General features: G+C 44.4%; 1 protein-coding gene across 1 annotated transcript in view; it reads right to left on the minus strand.

Annotated features, from left to right (window-relative positions):
• The window catches only part of LOC124613730 (matrix metalloproteinase-14-like), a 123495-nt gene extending 113868 nt beyond the window's left edge, over positions 1–9627 (minus strand). Inside the window, exon 1 of the mRNA XM_047142451.1 lies at positions 9271–9627. Coding sequence (XP_046998407.1) covers positions 9271–9393 — 123 coding nt within the window. The 5' untranslated portion in view covers positions 9394–9627. The remainder of the gene's footprint in view (positions 1–9270) is intronic.
• Between the last annotated feature and the right edge of the window lie 10637 nt (positions 9628–20264).

Raw genomic sequence — 20264 nt, forward strand, 5'->3', positions numbered from 1 at the left:
ATCCGCACATTTGCACTGCAGCACCACGAACACAATTTTTTAACCACTTTTTTTTATTCCACAAAAACAATAACAAAAATGGCTACAATTAAATGACATAAATAAGGTGACAGATAATTGCAGTCATAAATTACAGCATTCAAAGAATGAGGAATCATATTCAGTCTTTAGTAGTAACACAATTCAGCACCTTCACTGTCATCTTCAACTGGTGGCAGTTCAGCATGCACATTTTCTTCTTCTGCAGCCTAAGGTTCCTCATCATCATTTCCCAGACCCAAATTAATCATTCAGTAAATCCTTGATGTGTGTTCCTTCCAGGGTAAATTACGTGGACAGAAGAGTAGGCCCGAACAGCGACATCGCAAAATCCTTCGCTGCCTTGTCATTTTGGCCACGCTAAACAACAACTACGCGTGGCTGCATTCTTATACTATTGCGGAGGAACGTAGGCTGACTTCGTTGCCAAGCGATGCTGCGTAAGTCAGAAATGCGTAATAGTTTGGAAGGTTTCTAATATCAGGCTTCACATAATTGCTTTCGATTGTTACTTGAAAGTTGTAAACATGTTTCGATAATTACGAACTGAACCATTTGTGGGAAAACGTACACAAACCGAGCGAGGTGGCGCAGTGGTTAGCACACTGGACTCGCATTCGGGAGGACGACGGTTCAATCCCGTCTCCGGCCATCCTGATTTAGGTTTTCCGTGATTTCCCTAAATCGCTTCAGGCAAATGCCGGGATGGTTCCTTTGAAAGGGCACGGCCGATTTCCTTCCCCATCCTTCCCTCACCCGAGCTTGCGCTCCGTCTCTAATGACCTCGTTGTCGACGGGACGTTAAACACTAATCTCCTCCTCCTCCTCCTCCAAAACGTACACAAAGTCACTAGTAACGTCAGTTCACACTCATGTAATATACGTAAGCAGAGCCTATGTCTTGCTAATTAATGATCCTTAAACTCTTATTTGCATTAAAATAACACTTATTTTGAGAGAATATTGACTGAAAACGTTTCTATCTGGATGTAATCATTAACAGTAACAACCTAACCTAACCATATTTCTAACAAAAGAAAATAGTCTATTATGGACTCACTTTCCAACCGGATGCGTCCTCGGGTGATTCTTTAGTAACACAATCACTAAATCCAAAGCTAAAACCGCTAAATATGTTTAAAATAACAAATTATAGGTGTACATAAACCACAGCTCACCGATCGACAGGGTCAGACCGAAATCCAAAACCTCTCGGTACAACTGTCGTAAATTCGGTGGGAGGACCGTTCAGTAACAGGTATCAGAAGCTTACTGAATAGGATATTTCGATAAAGAACCGAAAATGACGTAACTATCGAAACGAACCAACTACACCGATCGATATGAACGATACAGAATAGGGCCCCAGGTTCGGTTTGTAATAGCAGCTCACATTTCCCACTAACAATAAACTATCCGGCAACTACAGTAGTATTCACAAAACTCTGTTCTGAAAAAAAAGATAATTTCACAGTAAGTGAGTTCTGTCCTCGTATGAGAGTCGTTGTTGCTGAAGCAAGAGTTGTCAGATGAAGGAAAGAAAAGACAGAACTGACTGATTGGCGAAAGAACTCCATATCGTGAGCGCAGTGACGTGCTAGGTACGCTCCGTTTCTCAGAACTCACAGAAGGAAGCTGCAGGCAGAAATGCACTGTCTTCCGTTACAACGAATTTGGACGTCAGAGATGCATATGCGACTAAAAGAATCGCGCGCAAAAAAAAAAAAAGGAAAGAAAACAGAAAGTTCGTTCATGCGTTTGTATAAACGACATCACTGTAGGGAGTTAAAGTCGAACAGCACTCAAAGTACTGAATTTTTTCTGCCTCTCGACATTTTAGATGTTTATTTCCGATATTTTATTTCCTCGTGCCTGGGAAATCACCGACCGTCTCGAGGTAAGCGTTTCACGAACAACGCAAGTTGTCCAGGGGTGCAATTCTGGTGAACTTGGTCGATGTTGGTGCCATCAGTATCAGGTTTTTATCAGTCACCTCTGGAGCACCCAGATTTACTAGATGAGATGGTGGCGTTGTATCTTCAGTCGACACTTAAAAAATGGAGATAAGGTGCAATCATTCATATACAGGTGTAATACAGAAGAAATATAAATTTCGTAACCAATGCAGCACTTTCGTCCTGAAATCATATGCAATCTACACTCCTGGAAATGGAAAAAAGAACACATTGACACCGGTGTGTCAGACCCACCATACTTGCTCCGGACACTGCGAGAGGGCTGTACAAGCAATGATCACACGCACGGCACAGCGGACACACCAGGAACCGCGGTGTTGGCCGTCGAATGGCGCTAGCTGCGCAGCATTTGTGCACCGCCGCCGTCAGTGTCAGCCAGTTTGCCGTGGCATACGGAGCTCCATCGCAGTCTTTAACACTGGTAGCATGCCGCGACAGCGTGGACGTGAACCGTATGTGCAGTTGACGGACTTTGAGCGAGGGCGTATAGTGGGCATGCGGGAGGCCGGGTGGACGTACCGCCGAATTGCTCAACACGTGGGGCGTGAGGTCTCCACAGTACATCGATGTTGTCGCCAGTGGTCGGCGGAAGGTGCACGTGCCCGTCGACCTGGGACCGGACCGCAGCGACGCACGGATGCACGCCAAGACCGTAGGATCCTACGCAGTGCCGTAGGGGATCGCACCGCCACTTCCCAGCAAATTAGGGACACTGTTGCTCCTGGGGTATCGGCGAGGACCATTCGCAACCGTCTCCATGAAGCTGGGCTACGGTCCCGAACACCGTTAGGCCGTCTTCCGCTCACGCCCCAACATCGTGCAGCCCGCCTCCAGTGGTGTCGCGACAGGCGTGAATGGAGGGACGAATGGAGACGTGTCGTCTTCAGCGATGAGAGTCGCTTCTGCCTTGGTGCCAATGATGGTCGTATGCGTGTTTGGCGCCGTGCAGGTGAGCGCCACAATCAGGACTGCATACGACCGAGGCACACAGGGCCAACACCCGGCATCATGGTGTGGGGAGCGATCTCCTACACTGGCCGTACACCACTGGTGATCGTCGAGGGGACACTGAATAGTGCACGGTACATCCAAACCGTCATCGAACCCATCGTTCTACCATTCCTAGACCGGCAAGGGAACTTGCTGTTCCAACAGGACAATGCACGTCCGCATGTATCCCGTGCCACCCAACGTGCTCTAGAAGGTGTAAGTCAACTACCCTGGCCAGCAAGATCTCCGGATCTGTCCCCCATTGAGCATGTTTGGGACTGGATGAAGCGTCGTCTCCCGCGGTCTGCACGTCCAGCACGAACGTTGGTCCAACTGAGGTGCCAGGTGGAAATGGCATGGCAAGCCGTTCCACAGGACTACATCCAGCATCTCTACGATCGTCTCCATGGGAGAATATCAGCCTGCATTGCTGCGAAAGGTGGATATACACTGTACTAGTGCCGACATTGTGCATGCTCTGTTGCCTGTGTCTATGTGCCTGTGGTTCTGTCAGTGTGATCATGTGATGTATCTGACCCCAGGAATGTGTCAATAAAGTTTCCCCTTCCTGGGACAATGAATTCACGGTGTTCTTATTTCAATTTCCAGGAGTGTATTTGGTCACTGCATGCGCGATTGCGCCTTTTGCATCAATCAGTACTATATAACATCAATGGATTAAAGATTTCAAAAATTCTTTCAGCGTCGACTAGAAGACTTTCACTATTTATTGAATGTTAAAAACATGATTCTACTTACTGTAGCTGTAGACTTTTCGTTCAAATAAAAAAGTCATTGACATTCACTTAAGGCCACTGACAAGTGATTTTTGCATGTGCGTCAACGACATTTATGGACAGACTCACTCTTTCAAGTTGGCGAACCGAAACAAATTCACTATGTTTATTAGCGGAAGTTTGCGTCAAGGGACGATTTCTACACTGACTTCGTCAATGGTATGAATTATGAACGAGTTAACATATGAACTGCGCAATAGAGAGGTCAAGTGTCGGGTCAAAACTTGTATTGATGGATACCGATCGCATGTCAGCTCGTCCACAGCGTATACTGTTGACGAAGTTTAGACTGTCATTGAGGTAACTGCTTCTCTACGAACATCTCGACTAAGATAATCTACATGTGGTAACGTGTTCATTGATGCATATGTCTGCCTAAATAAGATAAAAAATGAAAAAAATGTTGTCAGTACAGAAATGTTGTTGACAGAAACATACATAAGTATCAATTAGCAATAGTTTAAACGCCAAATTTCACTTTGAGGAAAATTTTACAGTCCCAGCGTAATCATGATTTAAATTTTCAACAAATTCTTCGCGTCTGTGGGATGCAATATAAAGAAAATTATTTCAATATTTTCAAAAAACTCCAGATGACAAAGCATTCAGAGGCACCTGTATTTCCATTACTGGCAATACAAATGAGAGAGGAGAGGGTGAAATCCAGTGTCGGTGTACTTCCTGTTTCCGTCAGAAGGCAACTTAGTTAGCAAGTTTCTACAACTATGGAAACTACGATCAATAATAAAAACGAAATAGCGCTGGCAATTACCAAAATGGTAGAGGTACCACATCTTTCCCAGCCATATATTACGAAAGATGAGGTTACAACAAACATGCAGGAGTGCAATGAAATAAAAAGAAATCGAAATTCTGCGGTTCTTCTACAGACGATGGTGACTAATTACGTTTCCACTTTGTGGTGTCGGAATGAACTGTCAAGGAGAAGCGAATAAATTTTCGCATACTTGTTTCTTCTTTTCAATGTGAGGGCGAAGTGACTCTAAACATGTTACCATACGTTCCGTTGTCCGTCTGCAGAAGGTTGATGTAATCGTAAGGTTCTGAGTGTAACATTTCCATTAAACGATTTTTATGTGTATATTTCTCTTTTTGAACAATTCCCTGGTCAAGCATAGTATATTATTCTTCTTGTTCTTCCTTAAATACAGTGCCAGAGTCAATCTTAGAAATGCTTTATCTGCATTTTAGCCATTCCAAAATAGTGCCAAAATAAATCGTACACGAAAAGTGTCTGCTTCAGAAGTAAGATTAAATTCACAAACTTTCTTGGTACGTACATGTACGAGGGCCTTAGGAAGTTTTTGGAAGTTTCATTGTCCACTCGAAGAAAGTTGAAACAATCATTGGTTACTGCGAGTAATATTTCCTTTAGCAGTTTTTCAAGGGCAAATCTCTAATTTTAAGGCATTCTATAGACCAGCGTCTTCTTTTCTTCTCCTCCTTTAACCCTCGAGTGGGCGTGCTTGTGTTTAAAGTGTGCCAATCACAAATAACATGGTTTTATACCAGTCCATTGTTGTTTACGGATTGCGAGCCCGTACCTATTCCTTCATTATTGATTCAGCTAACACAGTAATAAGTTGCGTTGACATCAAGGGCGTCGACCTTCCGATATTTCTGTTGGTTCACATCAGTGGAGGAATATAACATGTTTTCTGGAGACGCTTGACAATGTTTTTTAAATGACTACCTGTAATATTTTATGAACGCTCCCTGTGTCATAAAGATCTGTGCTGTGATAAAGTAAAATATACCGGTACTATAAGCGTAGGTTGACACTGCCACAGCTCAGTCGGGAATACAGCTGACTTAAAAGCAACAGAAAACAGACCAAACTCGGGTTAACATGTATTTGGACAAACCCAATGAACCGGCCGTTGTGGCTGAGCGGTTCTAGGCGCTTCAGTCCGGAACCACGCTGCTGCTACGGTCGCAGCTTCGAATCCTGCCTCGGGCATGGGTGTGTGTGATGTAGTTAGGTTTAAGTAGTTCTACGTTCTAGGGGACTGATGACCTCAGATGTTAAGTCCCACAGCGCACAGAGCCCTTTGATCCATTTTTTTTTCTAACCAAATGACCCAGAGGTCTAACGTACGCGACGTTTGAAAACAGCGCGAAATCTTTGCGCGCGGAAGAGCTTTTGCTCCTCGCATCCCGTCAGTAGACCCTCTTCTTTATACCAGCTATTAATGCGGTAACACCCCTTCAGTCTACAATATAAGCTCGCGCGTCCTTGAAAGCCGTTGTCTCAACAAAGAAAACGATAACAATCCCCAGATTACGTGAAAACAATTTGACTGAAATCTTAAAACATACCGCTGCTACGTTAAAAAAATAACTATTGAGGTCGTCTGTAGGAACTGGCTTCCTTGTACTCGGATTATTTTCAAACAATTGTTGACGAATGGAGTGGGCGTATTGTAGGGTGTGACTTGTAAAAAAACAGGAAAGTATGACAAGAATACGGTATTTCTTTCTCAGTATAGTGCGACTGTTATTCTGGGGAGTGCCTTTGACTTGGGAGTGTGTTGCTTGGTTGTCTTTGCACAAAGACATCGGAAACAAACGGATACGTTTTAGAGGTCAGAAATTTTAACTCCCATCTCAGTGTTCCAATAGTTTGTTTACTTTTTGATAAAGGCGAGTGAGAAATATTTATTTTATTTTGTTTTTGTCAAACTAAAAATTTCGTGCATGCAGGACACCCACGAGATTATGTATGTGGGTGCTAGAGCCTCGGTACACCCATGTAGTCGGCGCGTGGTTAACATACGTCCAAGTGAGCTGCAGTAATGCAAAATAGACAGCAGGCTAGGTAAGAAGAAATCGGTGTAAAAAATAACCTAGATGCCAAACAAACAGTGCACTCTCATAACGAGGGTGTTATCTATGAGACAATTAGTAATCAAATAAATGGATGGCAGGGATCTGATGCAACTGCGCTGTGTAATGATCCCAGTGGGCCATTACTGTGGGATCAATTTTGTGTGCGGCAACAGAGTGATATAATGGACGTTTTATTTTATTATTGTCTAATTAAACAGTAATTTAGCTCACATAATATAACAGTCGAATTAAATCGGGTGATGCTGAGGGAATTTGATTAGGAAATGACAAACTTAAAGAAGTAAATGGGTTTTGCTATTTGGGGAGCAAAATAACTGATGATGTTCGAAATAGAGAGGATATAAAATGTAGACTGGCAATGGCAAGGAGAGCGTTTTTGAAGAAGAGAAATTTGTTAACATCGAATATTGATTTAAGTGTCAGAAAGTCGTTTCTGAAAGTATTTGTATGGAGTGTAGCCATGTATGGGAGTGAAACGTGGACGATAAATAGCTTAGACAAAAAGAGAATAGAAGCTGTCGAAATGTGGTGCTACAGAAGAATGCTGAAGGTTAGATGGATAGATCGCATAACTAATGAGGAGGTATTGAATAGAACTGGAGAGAGAAGAGAAATTTGTGGCCCAACTTTACTAGAAGAACGGATCTGTTGGTGGGACATATTCTGAGGCATCAAGGGATCATCAATTTAGTATTGGAGGGCAGCGCGGAGGGTAAAAATCATAGAGGGAGACCAAACAGACTCAGAAGGATGTAGATTGCAGTAGGTACTGGGAGATGAAGAAGCTTGCACAGGGTAGAGTGGCATGGTGAGGTGCATCAAACCAGTCTCTGTACTGAAGACCACAACAACAACAGAGTAATTTGATTTTATTGTTGTTTAATTAAACTAAGGTTAAACTGTGATTCTGTTCATGCACGTTTACTTTGGTAACATAAAGACAACTATTCTTTACACGTGTACAAAGTGAGCCATGCGCCCCTTGTGTTATATAAAAATGGCGGGTCCACTTGAGGGCTGAACACAGTGCCAAAGTCAGTGGGTGGACTGCTTCGTCTGCATTTGTGGCCATTCTCACTGCTCTCAAAACATTACTCCAAAGTGAGGATAAATTGACAAACTTGGTTTTTTTTTTTTTTTTTTGTTTTTCGTTCCATAGATCCCTGCTGAGGAGATCCTCGTGGATGTGGAACATGTCAATTTTTTAAATTTTTTAAAGCTGAAATAACAATACTAATAGTATGAGTATATACAATACATCATTTGTTTCTATTAAAAAAATCGTCAATGGAGTAGAAGGAGTTGGCCACTAGTAAGTCTTTCAGGCTCCTTTTAAACTGATCTTTATTTGTTACTAAGTATTTTATGTTTGCTGGCAAATTATTGAAGATGAGTGTGGACTCCTTTTTGAACTAAAGTAAGTGGTTTTAAGTCCTTGTTCAGATCATTTTTGTTCCTGATATTGTATGAATGAACTGAGCTGTTTGTTGGAAACAGAGATATATTATTTAGGACAAATTTCATTAAGGAGTAAATACACTGAGAGGCAGTAGTTAGAATACCCAGTTCATTGAAGAGGTTTCTACAGGACGTCCGTGAATTTACTCCACAGATAATACGTACTACACGCTTTTGGACTCTGCAAACTTTTGTTTGACTTGAAGAGTTACCACAAAATATTATGCCATATAACATTATGGAATGAAAGTAGGCAAAGTATGCAAGCTTTTTCATTTTTATGTCGCCTATGTCAGCTAACACTCGAATTGCAAATACAGATTTGTTACAGCGTTTCTACAGTTCTGTGGCGTGCTCCTCCCAACTGAATTTATCATCAAGTTGTAATCCCAGGAAATTGAGACTGTCAATCAAGGGGGGGGGGGGGGGGGGGGGGGGGGGGGAATGCAGGTCATACTAGTCTCAGGAAACAAGGACTCGAGACAACATACAGCACTTATTATTAAATAAAACAGTAAACTAGTGAAAAACTGCTTTCAATAAACATTTTAAATATAAGAATGCACTTGTTTAAAAATACAACTTTTTAATTCAGTAATAATCTTCTAGGATTTACCAATAGTAACGTGCTGAAGACGAAAAAATTACTCCCGGATTGCGTGAACGAGTTCAAATATCTTCTGGAGGGGGGGGGGGGGGGGAGGGGGCAGCTGGGTGGAAACCTCTTACAGGTTTAGAATTGCAGAGTCTTTTCGAAGTTTAATGTCAGTGAGTTGGCTTTAAACCATTTATTAGTATCCATGAAAATATCATTAGCAGATCTTTATAGAACTACACTCGACATACTATGTATTGCAATACTTGTGTCATCTGCAAATAAAACGAACTCTGCTTCTGGCAGTCTAACTGATGAGAGATCATTAATGTACACAAGAAAAAGCAATGGCCCTAAGATGGATCCTTGTGGGACACCACATGTAATTTCGAAGTGGTTTGTACCTGTACGGGCTTGTTTGATAAATCCGCGCCTAGACAAGGACCCGTTTGAAAAACAAGTTTGCTCGTTTAGCAGGGGCCTTAACATTGGCCTCGAGCCTTCCACTTCCGATATTTTGCTGTCGTGTGGTGTTTGGACTCACCGCGAACGCGGGCGGCACTGCGTCGCGGTCGTCGGCAGCGACCGGGGCGGCCAGCGACTGCGGCCATCCGACGGCCAGCAGCAGCAGCAGCGCCGGCGCGGTCAAGGGTGCGCTCCTCCACATGGCGACGTCCCAGCGTTCACTGCACGGGCCGCGGCCTTGGCTGGCAAAAAGATCGCCCTGTGGCCTTATATACGCGACCGTGCACAGCTGCAGACGCCACAAAGAAATTCCCCGGGACCGCGGCGGAAGGGTGCGTGGGTGGGGGCGAGCTGCAGGAGGAGTAGGAGGAGACGCTGAGCAGACGGCGTGAGTCAGCGGCACAGGAGGCACGGGACCAGCTGGGGCGAGCGCGGCGGCGCGACGGCAACTGGCGCTCACGGCCGCCAATCGGCGGTACTTGTCCCTCAGCGCCGGCCGGACCCCGCCACTCACTCGCGTTCACGAGGCCGCGCCGCACCGCCTCCCGCCACCGCTGTACCGCGGGCCGCTTCACCACTTAAAACACTTTGCAGCGCAGTCAGACTCGGTCAACTGGGCAGCACTGATATTCGTCGACGTTTGTTGTTGTTGTTGCGGTCTTCAGTCCTGAGACTGGTTTGATGCAGCTCTCCGTGCTACTCTATCCTGTGCAAGCTTCTTCATCTCCCAGTACCTGCTGCAACCTACATCCTTCTAAATCTGCTTAGTGTATTCATCTCTTGGTCTCCCTCTACGATTTTTACCCTCACGCTGCCCTCCAATACTAAATTGGTGATCCCTCGATGTCTCAGAACATGTCCTAACAACCGATCCCTTCTTCTAGTCAAGTTGTACCACAAGCTCCTCTTCTCCCCAATTCTATTCAATACCTCCTCATTAGTTATGTGATCTACCCATCTGATCTTCAGCAGTCTTCTGTAGCACCACATTTCGAAAGCTTCTATTCTCTTCTTGTCCAAACCATTTATCGTCCACGTTTCACTTCCACTTATGGTCACACTCAATACAAATACTTTCAGAAACGCCGTGCGGTTAAAGGCGCTGCAGTCTGGAACCGCAAGACCGCTACGGTCGCAGGTTCGAATCCTGCCTCGGGCATGGATGTTTGTGATGTCCTTAGGTTAGTTAGGTTTAATTAGTTCTAAGTTCTAGGGGACTAATGACCTAAGAAGTTGAGTCCCATAGTGCTCAGAGCCACTTTCAGAAACGACTTCCTGACACATAAATCTATACTCGATGTTAACAAGTTTCTCTTCTTCAGAAAAGCGTTCCTTGCCGTTGCCAGTCTATATTTTATATCCTCTCTACTTCTACCATCATCAGTTATTTTGCTCCCCAAATAGCAAAACTCCTTTACTACTTTAAGCGTCTCATTTCCTAATCTAAATCCCTCAGCATCACCCGACTTAATTCGACTACATTCCATTATCCTCGTTTTGCTTTTGTTGATGTTCATCTTATATCCTCCTTTCAAGCACTGTCCATTCCGTTCAACTGCTCGTCCAGGTCCTTTGCTATCTCTGACAGAATTACCACGTCATCGGCGATCCCCAAAGTTTTTATTTCTTCTCCATGGATTTTAATACCTACTCCGAATTTTTCTTTTCTTTCCTTTATTGCTTGCTCAATATACAGATTGAATAACATCGGGGAGAGGCTACAACCCCGTCTCACTCCCTTCCCAACCACTGCTTTCATGTCGCCGGCCGGAGTGGCCGTGCGGTTCTAGGTGCTACAGTCTGGAACCGAGCGACCGCTACGGTCGCAGGTTCGAATCCTGCCTCGGGCATGGATGTGTGTGATGTCCTTAGGTTAGTTAGGTTTAATTAGTTCTAAGTTCTAGGCGACTGATGACCTCTGAAGTTAAGTCGCATAGTGCTCAGAGCCATTTGAACCATTTGAACCCTTTCATGTCCCTCGACTCTTATAACTGCCATCTTGTTTCTGTATTTTACCCTTGCCACTTTCAGAATCTGAAAGAGAGTATTCCAGTTAACATTGTCAAAAGCTTTCTCTAAGTCTACAAATGCTAGAAACGTAGGTGTGCCTATCCTTAATCTATTTTCTAAGATAAGTCGTAGCGTCAGTATTGCCTCACGTGTTCCAACACTTGTACGAAATCCGAACTGATCTTCTCCAAGGTCGGCTTCTACCAGTTTTTCCATTCGTCTGTAAAGAATTCGTGTTAGTATGTAAAGCCACGTTTTCCTAGCTGCTAGAATTTCGTGCAACGTGCTGCGTAAAACGCGTGCGAGAGCGCTCGTCCCCTTTCGCACAGTGCAAACATGCCACACCATTTTCCTATGGCGCGGACAACGCAGTGCCACTTCGGGCTCTAGCTGCGGGAATCGCTTGCGAGCCTAAGAACTGTCAGCTGAGCGCTTCAGTGCCTCAGAGGACGAGCGGCTTATCAAGCTGGTATCCGAACAGCATATTTTGTGGAATATCGCTGGCGCCGAGTTGAGAAACCAAATGAAAATGAGTTATTTTGGACAAAAATCGGAAGAAAAATTAATGAAACAAGTAAGAAAAAATGACTTTCAGAATGAGATTTTCACTCTGCAGCAGAGTGTGCGCTGATATGAAACTTCCTGGCAGATTAAAACTGTGTGCCAGACCAAGATTAGAGAACTCAGGACCTTTGCTCTTCCAACTTTTTTTTTGATCGTTGTGTTTGGTTGTTGCGGACGTCGCAAGACGTCGTACTTGGGTAGCTCAGTCATAGCCGGCACGGTAGCTCAGTGTGTTCGGTCAGAGGGTTTAGCTACCCCCTCTGTAATAAAAAACTGAGTAAATGGATGAACGAACAACCTGAACGAGTGTCATCGGACGTCCGCCACGAACGAATTCAACGACCCAAAAAAAAAAAAAAAAGAAGTTGTTAGAGCACTTGACCGCGAAAGGCAAAGGTCCCGAGTTCAAGTCTCGGTTCGGCGCACTGTTTTAATCGTCCTGTCACTCGAAAGTAATACATCTGTAACTATATTTTTACCGAGCCGTTAACCAAACTTACAATGAGTTGGATGGTGTTATTGTGAGCAGTACTGCGAACGACGATTGAAATTCGCCCCGTTGAAGTAATCAGTGAATCCACCCTTCACAACGAATCCCTCGGCTTTGGCGTAGCAGCAGACTCTTATCAAGCGTATTCCTTGGACAGTTTGTTAATTACTGATAAATCTGCGTTATGAAGCAGTGGGAACTGGCATACCTCCGTACCGTCGAGCAAATGTGTTGTTACTGAAATGTTCAAAAGACGCTAAGCACTAAGGGACTTAACATATGAGATCATCAGTCCCCTAGACTTAGAACTACTAAAACCTAACCCAAGGACATCACACACATCCATGCCCGAGGCAGGATTCGAACCTGCGACCGTAGCAGCAGCGTGGTTCCGGACTCAAGCGCCTAGAATGTTATACTCTCCTTCTTCTTCACGATGTAAGAACATTTATCTGACTACTTACCGCTTCCTGAGTACTCTTCCCAATAATATATATTCTTCCTCCTGCTCCCTAACTTCCATATACTTTTCGGAGTGCCAAAATTAACAGATTTTTAGACCGAGCGTTTCTCTGCATATTTGGCCTTCGCTGCCTCCGCTACAGCTGGCGCGCGACACTGCAGCGCGCCTGTAACAGCAAAATGTTCCTCACGTCGCGCCAATGAATCACACAGTACTGCTCTCGTCCACGAGAAACTGTAGCGCCCACAGACATGCAGTAAACTGTAAAAATAAATTCAAACCTTTCCTCTCGCTTTCACCCGCCACAAAAACGTAAAGGGAACAAGTTTGTCACTTACTACGTTTCTGATGTTGGTCTGGTAAAAATTCCGCGTCAGTAGCGAGGTTCTAACTTCACGTTTACTGATTCTGTCGGCCAGAAAGTTTGCGGATGTTATCGACATATACTGCTGAAGGAAACTATAAGATTATGTTGGTGTACAACACATTTGGCGCGGTAAATACTGAGTAGCGCGAAAAATCAACTTTTCTTAAAAGTTTAAATATTTCTCTATTTGAGTAGCACAAACTTTTCATTGAATTAAAAAAGGGCGTCAGAGGGCACTCCTCATCTCAGTCTGTCAGGCACAATTGTCAAGTTACAAGAAACACCACTTCACTTTTTTTACGTTCTGACGCGCACATCCCCGCGCCTAGGGAAATGTTTCACGCATCGTCCTACGGCCTGCATCCGACAGCGGAAGACGGAAGCGTACCCCGAGCACGCTGCGATAAATTTCCGCAGCTTGAAAAACGTAGCGTTAGAGAAGCACATAGGGACGTAGTTAACGCGCTCTGATGCCTGAACCTACAATCACACGTCAGTACAGAGAATGTTATGCGCTAGTTTTCAAACGATTGATATCACTGGGTGGTTATAATCAAAATGCAGTTTCTCTCGGTTCCAGTGTGGGCTGAAATCATCATATGGCAGGGAAACTTCATAGATCTGCTGATGCGTTAACGCCAAACCGATTCAAGCTGGAGAAAAAAATTAGTTCCAATTTTGGCCACCTGGTGCAAATCCGGCACTGTACAGTATCGCGTCAACATCTCTAGTGTTCATATTGAACACACTGTATAAGCGCCTGTTAATAATAAAATCAATTTGAAATTTTCTGCCAACGTCACGTTCCTACCCTTTTACATATGAGAACACTTCCACTCGCAGCGCTAGATTTGCACCGATGGCCAAAATTGGAACCAACTTTTTTCAGTGTAAATCGGCTCCACATTAACATATTAGAGTATTTAGCGAGTTTCGCTGCCATACGATAATTACGGCCTAGGCTGGATCTCTGTGAGTAGCTGCATTTTAATTACAAGCACCCGATATTTACCAAAAATGTTTTGGGGCTACATCATCCCATTATCAAGTGCTATAAAATAAGGAAACAAATCGATAAATTGTTCAAAAATGGCTCTGAGCACTATGGGACTCAACTGCTGTGGTCATAAGTCCCCTAGAACTTAGAACTACTTAAACCTAACTAACCTAAGGACATCACACACATCCATGCCCGAGGCAGGATTCGAACCTGCGACCGTAGCGGTCGTGCGGTTCCAGACTGTAGCGCCTTTAACCGCTCGGCCACTTCGGCCGGCGATAAATTGTAATACTATATGTACTGCATACTATTTAAATATTTATATCGTCCAGAAATATAACAGACAGTCAAAAAAAAAAAAAAAAAAAAAAAAAAAAAAAAAAAAAAAAAAAAAAAAAGAAAAAAAAAAAAAGAAAAAGGAATGGTTCAAATGGCTCTGAGCAATAAGGGACTTAACATCTGAAGTCATCAGTCCCCTAGAACTTAGAACTACTTAAACCTAACTAACTTGAGGACATCACACACATCCATGCCCGAGGCAGGATTCGAACCTGCGACCGCAGCGGTCCAGACTGTAGCGCCTAGAACAGCTCGGTCACCCGGCCGGCCCAGACAGCTACTCTACGTACCATTCGACTGACACTGTTTCCCGTGGTTTATCACCAATAACATAGTTGTATACTGACGGGTCTCTTCGACTATTTAAGGGCCGTGCGACACATTTCGTTAGGTATTTAACATGATTCTGGAAGAAATTGTAAGTGTACGGGAAAAGGAAATAAATGCAATTCAGTTCGGGATTTAAAAAAAGCTGAGAATCAGTGTGAAGTGTCTGGCTTTCGCGGACGATTTTCCATTCTGACCAGCAATTGAGAAGAAGGCAAACTTGCACTGGATACGCCTCACGTAATCTCACAGAAAACTGACATACAAATTTCCTACGAGAAACTCAATAAATGAAAAGCAATTCTGTAGATAATCTACCCATAACAACTCGGTACTGGAAAGTGGCACAAGTTACGCACTTAAAATATGTAGGAGAGATCATCCTATCATCAGCACTGGACGTAACAGCCAATCGAGAAAGAATCTCCAAATTACAAAAAGCATGTAATCTCTCTTGGAATCACTACAATAAGAATCTATTCTTGTGAACGCAAAACTGAGGCAATACAGCACCCAGTTCTACCAGAAGCATTCTACTCTGCAGAAACTACAGCGATTCATGGTCACACTTTGAAAAAGTGAAAAGCAGGAAAGAAAACGCCGTGAAGAAATTTGGACAAATAGGTCTTCAAGAGATGTTTACAACCAGATAGAAAGGATAACGGACACCTTTAGAAAGAGGAGGATGAAATTTTATGGACATATCAGCAGGAGGAAAAATAACAGACTCACAAGGCAAATCTTTGAGATGGCAGACAAAATTGATCACTGGAACAGAAGTAGACATTAAAGAACTGGGAATCACACAAGGCATCATAAACATTCGAGAACAATGCAGAAACATCTTAAAGGAACACTTACAAAAACAAACATAGGAAATACATAGCCGGAAGAACACAAGAGAGAACACAATTAGCATATGAAGAGAATTTGGGAAGTTCAGTCGCCCTCTTAAATGGAACAGTGAAAAATAATAAACAATTATAATATATATTCGGTTGTGTAAGTAACCTGTAGTTGGACAGCACTGGGACGTGAAGGCAGCATACTCAGCGTCGAGGCTACACTCCACCAAGCCTACGTCCCCTTCACATCTGCGCCTGCCATCCGAGAAAGACTAATGGGCTCCCTGCAACATTTTGTATTATCTCGCACCATTGGTCGGAGACCAGCAGCAGCCTGTCTAAGGGATTACCGTCCCATCCGTAGGCTAACGTTATTCTCCTACGACAGCACAGTGGTGCCAATTTTAAGGAGGACAGTGTTCTTCCACACATGGCGTGTATCGCTGTGAACTGTCTGCGTGATGTTGAGATACTCCCATGGCCACCAAGATCCTCACATCTGTCGCCAATAAAAATGAAATGATCCCATTCGGCTTTGGCCGCCAAGTCTAAGTCATATTTCGGTTGGTTCCACATTGGGCAACTTGCGGCCGGTGATGAGGATGAAATGATGATGAGGATAACACAACATCCAGTCCACGAGCGAAGAAAATCTCCAAAGCGTCCAGGAATCGAATCCGGGTCCAGTGCATGAGAGGCAAGCACGTTACCACCCAGCTGAGCAGGCGGACTGCCCGCCAATAGAACAAGTGTGAGACCAGCTCGGACAACATTGCGCCAGCTTGTCGCAAGAGAAAGTACAACGAATTTATAACATCCTTCCCAATCGAGTCAGTGCATGCATATAGGCCAGAGGGGGCTTCAACATCGTGCTGATAAATGGGGACATACTGTTCTTTCTGAATCTGACTCGAAATTGTTATCACTGAAATAACACCATATACCCTCTGTAGGTCTGCGGTTCCGCTATATTTTCCCCTCCCCTTCTGGGTTCTTTGCTGTATAGTCAGGTAGTGTATTTTCATTCATGTAGAAGATACAGTCTTGTGAAATCGGATGGACCTTCCGGAACACTCTGTGCATTTGTATAGCGTCCTCCTAATCCAGTGACGGTAAACCAGCGTGAGTTCTTATTATCTACCTGGGAAGGAGGCGAGGTGTCTGGCGGCAAACACGGGACAAGGTGCCGACTAAGAAGGCTATCCGTAAAGTAAACTCCGTTTTCATGGATAACAGGAAGTAGCGGCGGGAGCGGAACAGTCGCTGCGGTGACTCATGCAGTAGGTTAAAGTGCTTACAATGGAACTGCAACTGCGACAGAGTCACACCGCTTTTCGTTCGCCTGCAGTAGCCACTCAAAAGGAACTTAGCAACAGAAAACCCGTCGAATGTGTAATCCGCGCGGTAAGGTTGTTTCTAGTGGCAAAAAGTCTCAAAGCTGTTGGCATTCATTGCGAAATGTGTGCTGTTTATGTGTCGAAATTAATGAGTTAAGGTGTTGTACGTCGATAGTGTCACTCGTTTTAGAGCGGAAGGGCGGTTGTTCATAACGATGACAAAAGTGACAGTCAGGCTGTAGTCAGTAACGAATTGATACGGAAAATCGACGAAACAGTTCGTGAAAAACTACTTTTCACGCTGTCTGACCTTTGGGACGGCCTCTCCGGAGTGTTTGGCATAGGGTTACGCCTAAACAGTTAGGGCACGACATGTTCTGCACTCTTAGAGTTGCAGAATTTCCTTCCTGAGACCCACGAAACTCAGGTTGAGGAGGAGAAGGCATACCGAAGAGAATCGTAACCAGTGACGAGAGGTAAGTTTACTATGCTAGCGTGAGACACAAAACAGCAGTCAGTGCTGTGGGACAATACTTCCTCATCCAGCAAGCGAACTCTGTCTTCAAGAAAGATTATAGCTACAGTACCATTTTTTGTGGTACGTTAGGAAAATCTTGACTTTGAATTTTATGCAGCGTGGAAGGGCAAACCATTCTGAAATCTACTGTGCTAATGACAGACACTAAAACCTGAGAACAGCCGCTCAAAATAAATGACGCCATTGCTCGCTTACAGGTGCCGCGTTTTTGTACTACCGTGTTTCGGTCGCACTCTGTCCACAATGCACAGGAATGGCTATGCCAGTTTAACTGGGACGATTTCGGATACTCGTTCTGCAGCCTAACTCCAACTGATTTTCACAAGAACAAATCGGCTCCCAACGCTTTGACTCCGACAAAGAACCTCAATATGCTAGCCCGAGTTGGCTGCAGTCACTTACACTGAGGAGAGAAAAGTCAGGGGATAGCATTATGCACTTCTACAAACGGCGGCAGTATCGCTTACATAAGGTGTAAAAGGGCAGTGCATTGGTGGAGCTGTCATTTGTACTCAGCTGATCCACGTGAAAAGGTTTCCGACGTGATTAAGGCCGCAACACAGACTTTGAACGCAGAATGGTGATTGGAGCTAGACGCATGGGACATTTCATTTCGGAAATCGTTAGGGAATTCAATATTCCGAGATCCGCAGTGTCAAACGTGTGCTGAGAATGCTAAATTTCAGGTATTATCTCTCACCATGGGAAAAGCTGTGTCCAACGGCCTTCACTTAATGACCGAGAAAAGTGGCGTTTGCGTAGTCGTTGCTAACAGACAATCAACATTGTTTGAAACAACCGCAGAAATCAATGTGGGACGTAGACGTACGTATCCGTTAGGATAGCGCGGCGAAATTTGGCGTTAATGGGATATGACAGCAGACGCATCCAACACCACGACATCGCCTGAAGCTCCTCTTCTGGGCTCGTGACCATATCGGTTGCACCCTAGGCTACTGGAAAACCGTGGCCTTGTCAGATGAGTCCTGATGGTGAGGGCTGTGTTTACATGGAATGGACTTGGTCCTCTGGTCCAACTGAACCGATCATTGACTGGATATGGTTATGTTCGGCTACTAGGGGACCACTTCCAGCCATTCAGGAACCTCATGTTCCTAAACAACGATGGAATTTTTGTGGATGACAATGAGCCATGTCACCAGCCCACTATCGTTCGCGAATTGTTTGAAGAACATTCTGTGCAGTTCGAGCGAACGATTTGGTCACCCTGATTGTCCGACATGAATCCCATGGAACATTTATAGGACTTAATCGAGAGGTCAGCTGGTGCACAAAATCTTGCACTGGCAACACTCTCGCAATTATGGACGACTATAAAGGCAGCATGGCTCAGTATTTCTGCAGGAGCTTCCAACGACTTGTTGAGTCCATGCCACGTAGAGTTGCTGCATTATGCCGGGCAAAAGAAGGTCCGACACAATATTAAGAGATAAGCACCTCAGTGCATACTGAACTTCCATTCCATTCGGAACTGATGTCTATCAACATCAGTATGAGGTATTATGCTCTTGTATTCGTTATGGCAACGAAGCAGACAGCCTCCGACTACCATCTTGACGAATTTCGTGCCATGCCTGAAACACATGCAGTGTCATTTCATGAAGATTGTTGGCTGGTGGCTTGTGTGGAAGTTTATGTCTTTCCACCACATTCAAAACATGCTCTATTTGTGACAAATCAGTGGGCTGGGCAGACAGGTGAAGGATCTATAAATTCCTCAAGACGTTTGTGCTGTGAATTGCACCATGGGATCTTGCATTATCCTGCTGGAACATGCAGTTTCGAACCCTGTTCATGATAACAGGGTTTGCCATTTTTGTCAGATACTGGCAAGCATTAAGCCTCTCGTCAATCGAAATGTGTGGATTTCGCTGCTTAAGGTGGTCTTTCACAACATTATCTGCATACTCCTTGGCGTCGATTTCACCACCATAAACAAAAGGGAGATTCATCTTTAAGCACTAGGGACACTGCTCCTAATAATCGCCACAAATACCAAACAAGATTTTCAAACTTAACGGGTTAACCACATTTTAAGTTTGCTCAGAATCATGCGCAATTTATTGGTTTTAATCAAACCTCGTCAAGTCAGTCACTTTTTTCTAACACTATCGCCAGCTAGTGACATGCTTCACAATCAGATACGTGGCGTCTGCCTACTACGCACGTCTCGCTCTCAGAAAATCGGAAATGTTTCAATCAAGATTTCTTGGGCGCACATGGGAATGCACTTTTGAATTCTCGGAGGATTTTCACATTTGAAAAAATAACTTGTTTGATCTTGAAGGACCACTGACTACCAACTTGGACGGTACACTTCCGGAAAACCACCTCCGTTCCAGAAGGCATTTGACTTACCTCCTACACCCCACGAAGACTGTCGGCCGTTCGGGAGCTTCAAACCTCTCCAGGAAATTGTTTTAAGACTGAGTCCTTTCTGCCTATCAGTTTCCGGATCTCAAATCATTTCTTGGTCATTTCTTCCTCCCACTAATAACACTATTCAGAAAAGAGATGCTTCCTGCGAGGGCTTTCGAGAGTCTATTTCTGACAAGTGCTGGAGAACATGAGCCATCTGGAAAGACCTCTCGCCTTTTGGGCAGCAAAGCAATCTCCAGACTACATCCCATTTACAAGGATTATAGAAAGATCGACTCGGCATCTACAGACTGGATAAGTACCCTAGGTACCAGAAACAGGCTCAGCGTCCACAGAAGCCGGGGGACGAGGCGACCTGTGCGCACTGGCCCTGTCAACAAGGCCAAAAAAGGT

This window comes from Schistocerca americana, chromosome 1 (genome assembly GCF_021461395.2).
Source record: "Schistocerca americana isolate TAMUIC-IGC-003095 chromosome 1, iqSchAmer2.1, whole genome shotgun sequence".
Classification (NCBI taxonomy): Eukaryota; Metazoa; Arthropoda; class Insecta; order Orthoptera; family Acrididae; genus Schistocerca; species Schistocerca americana.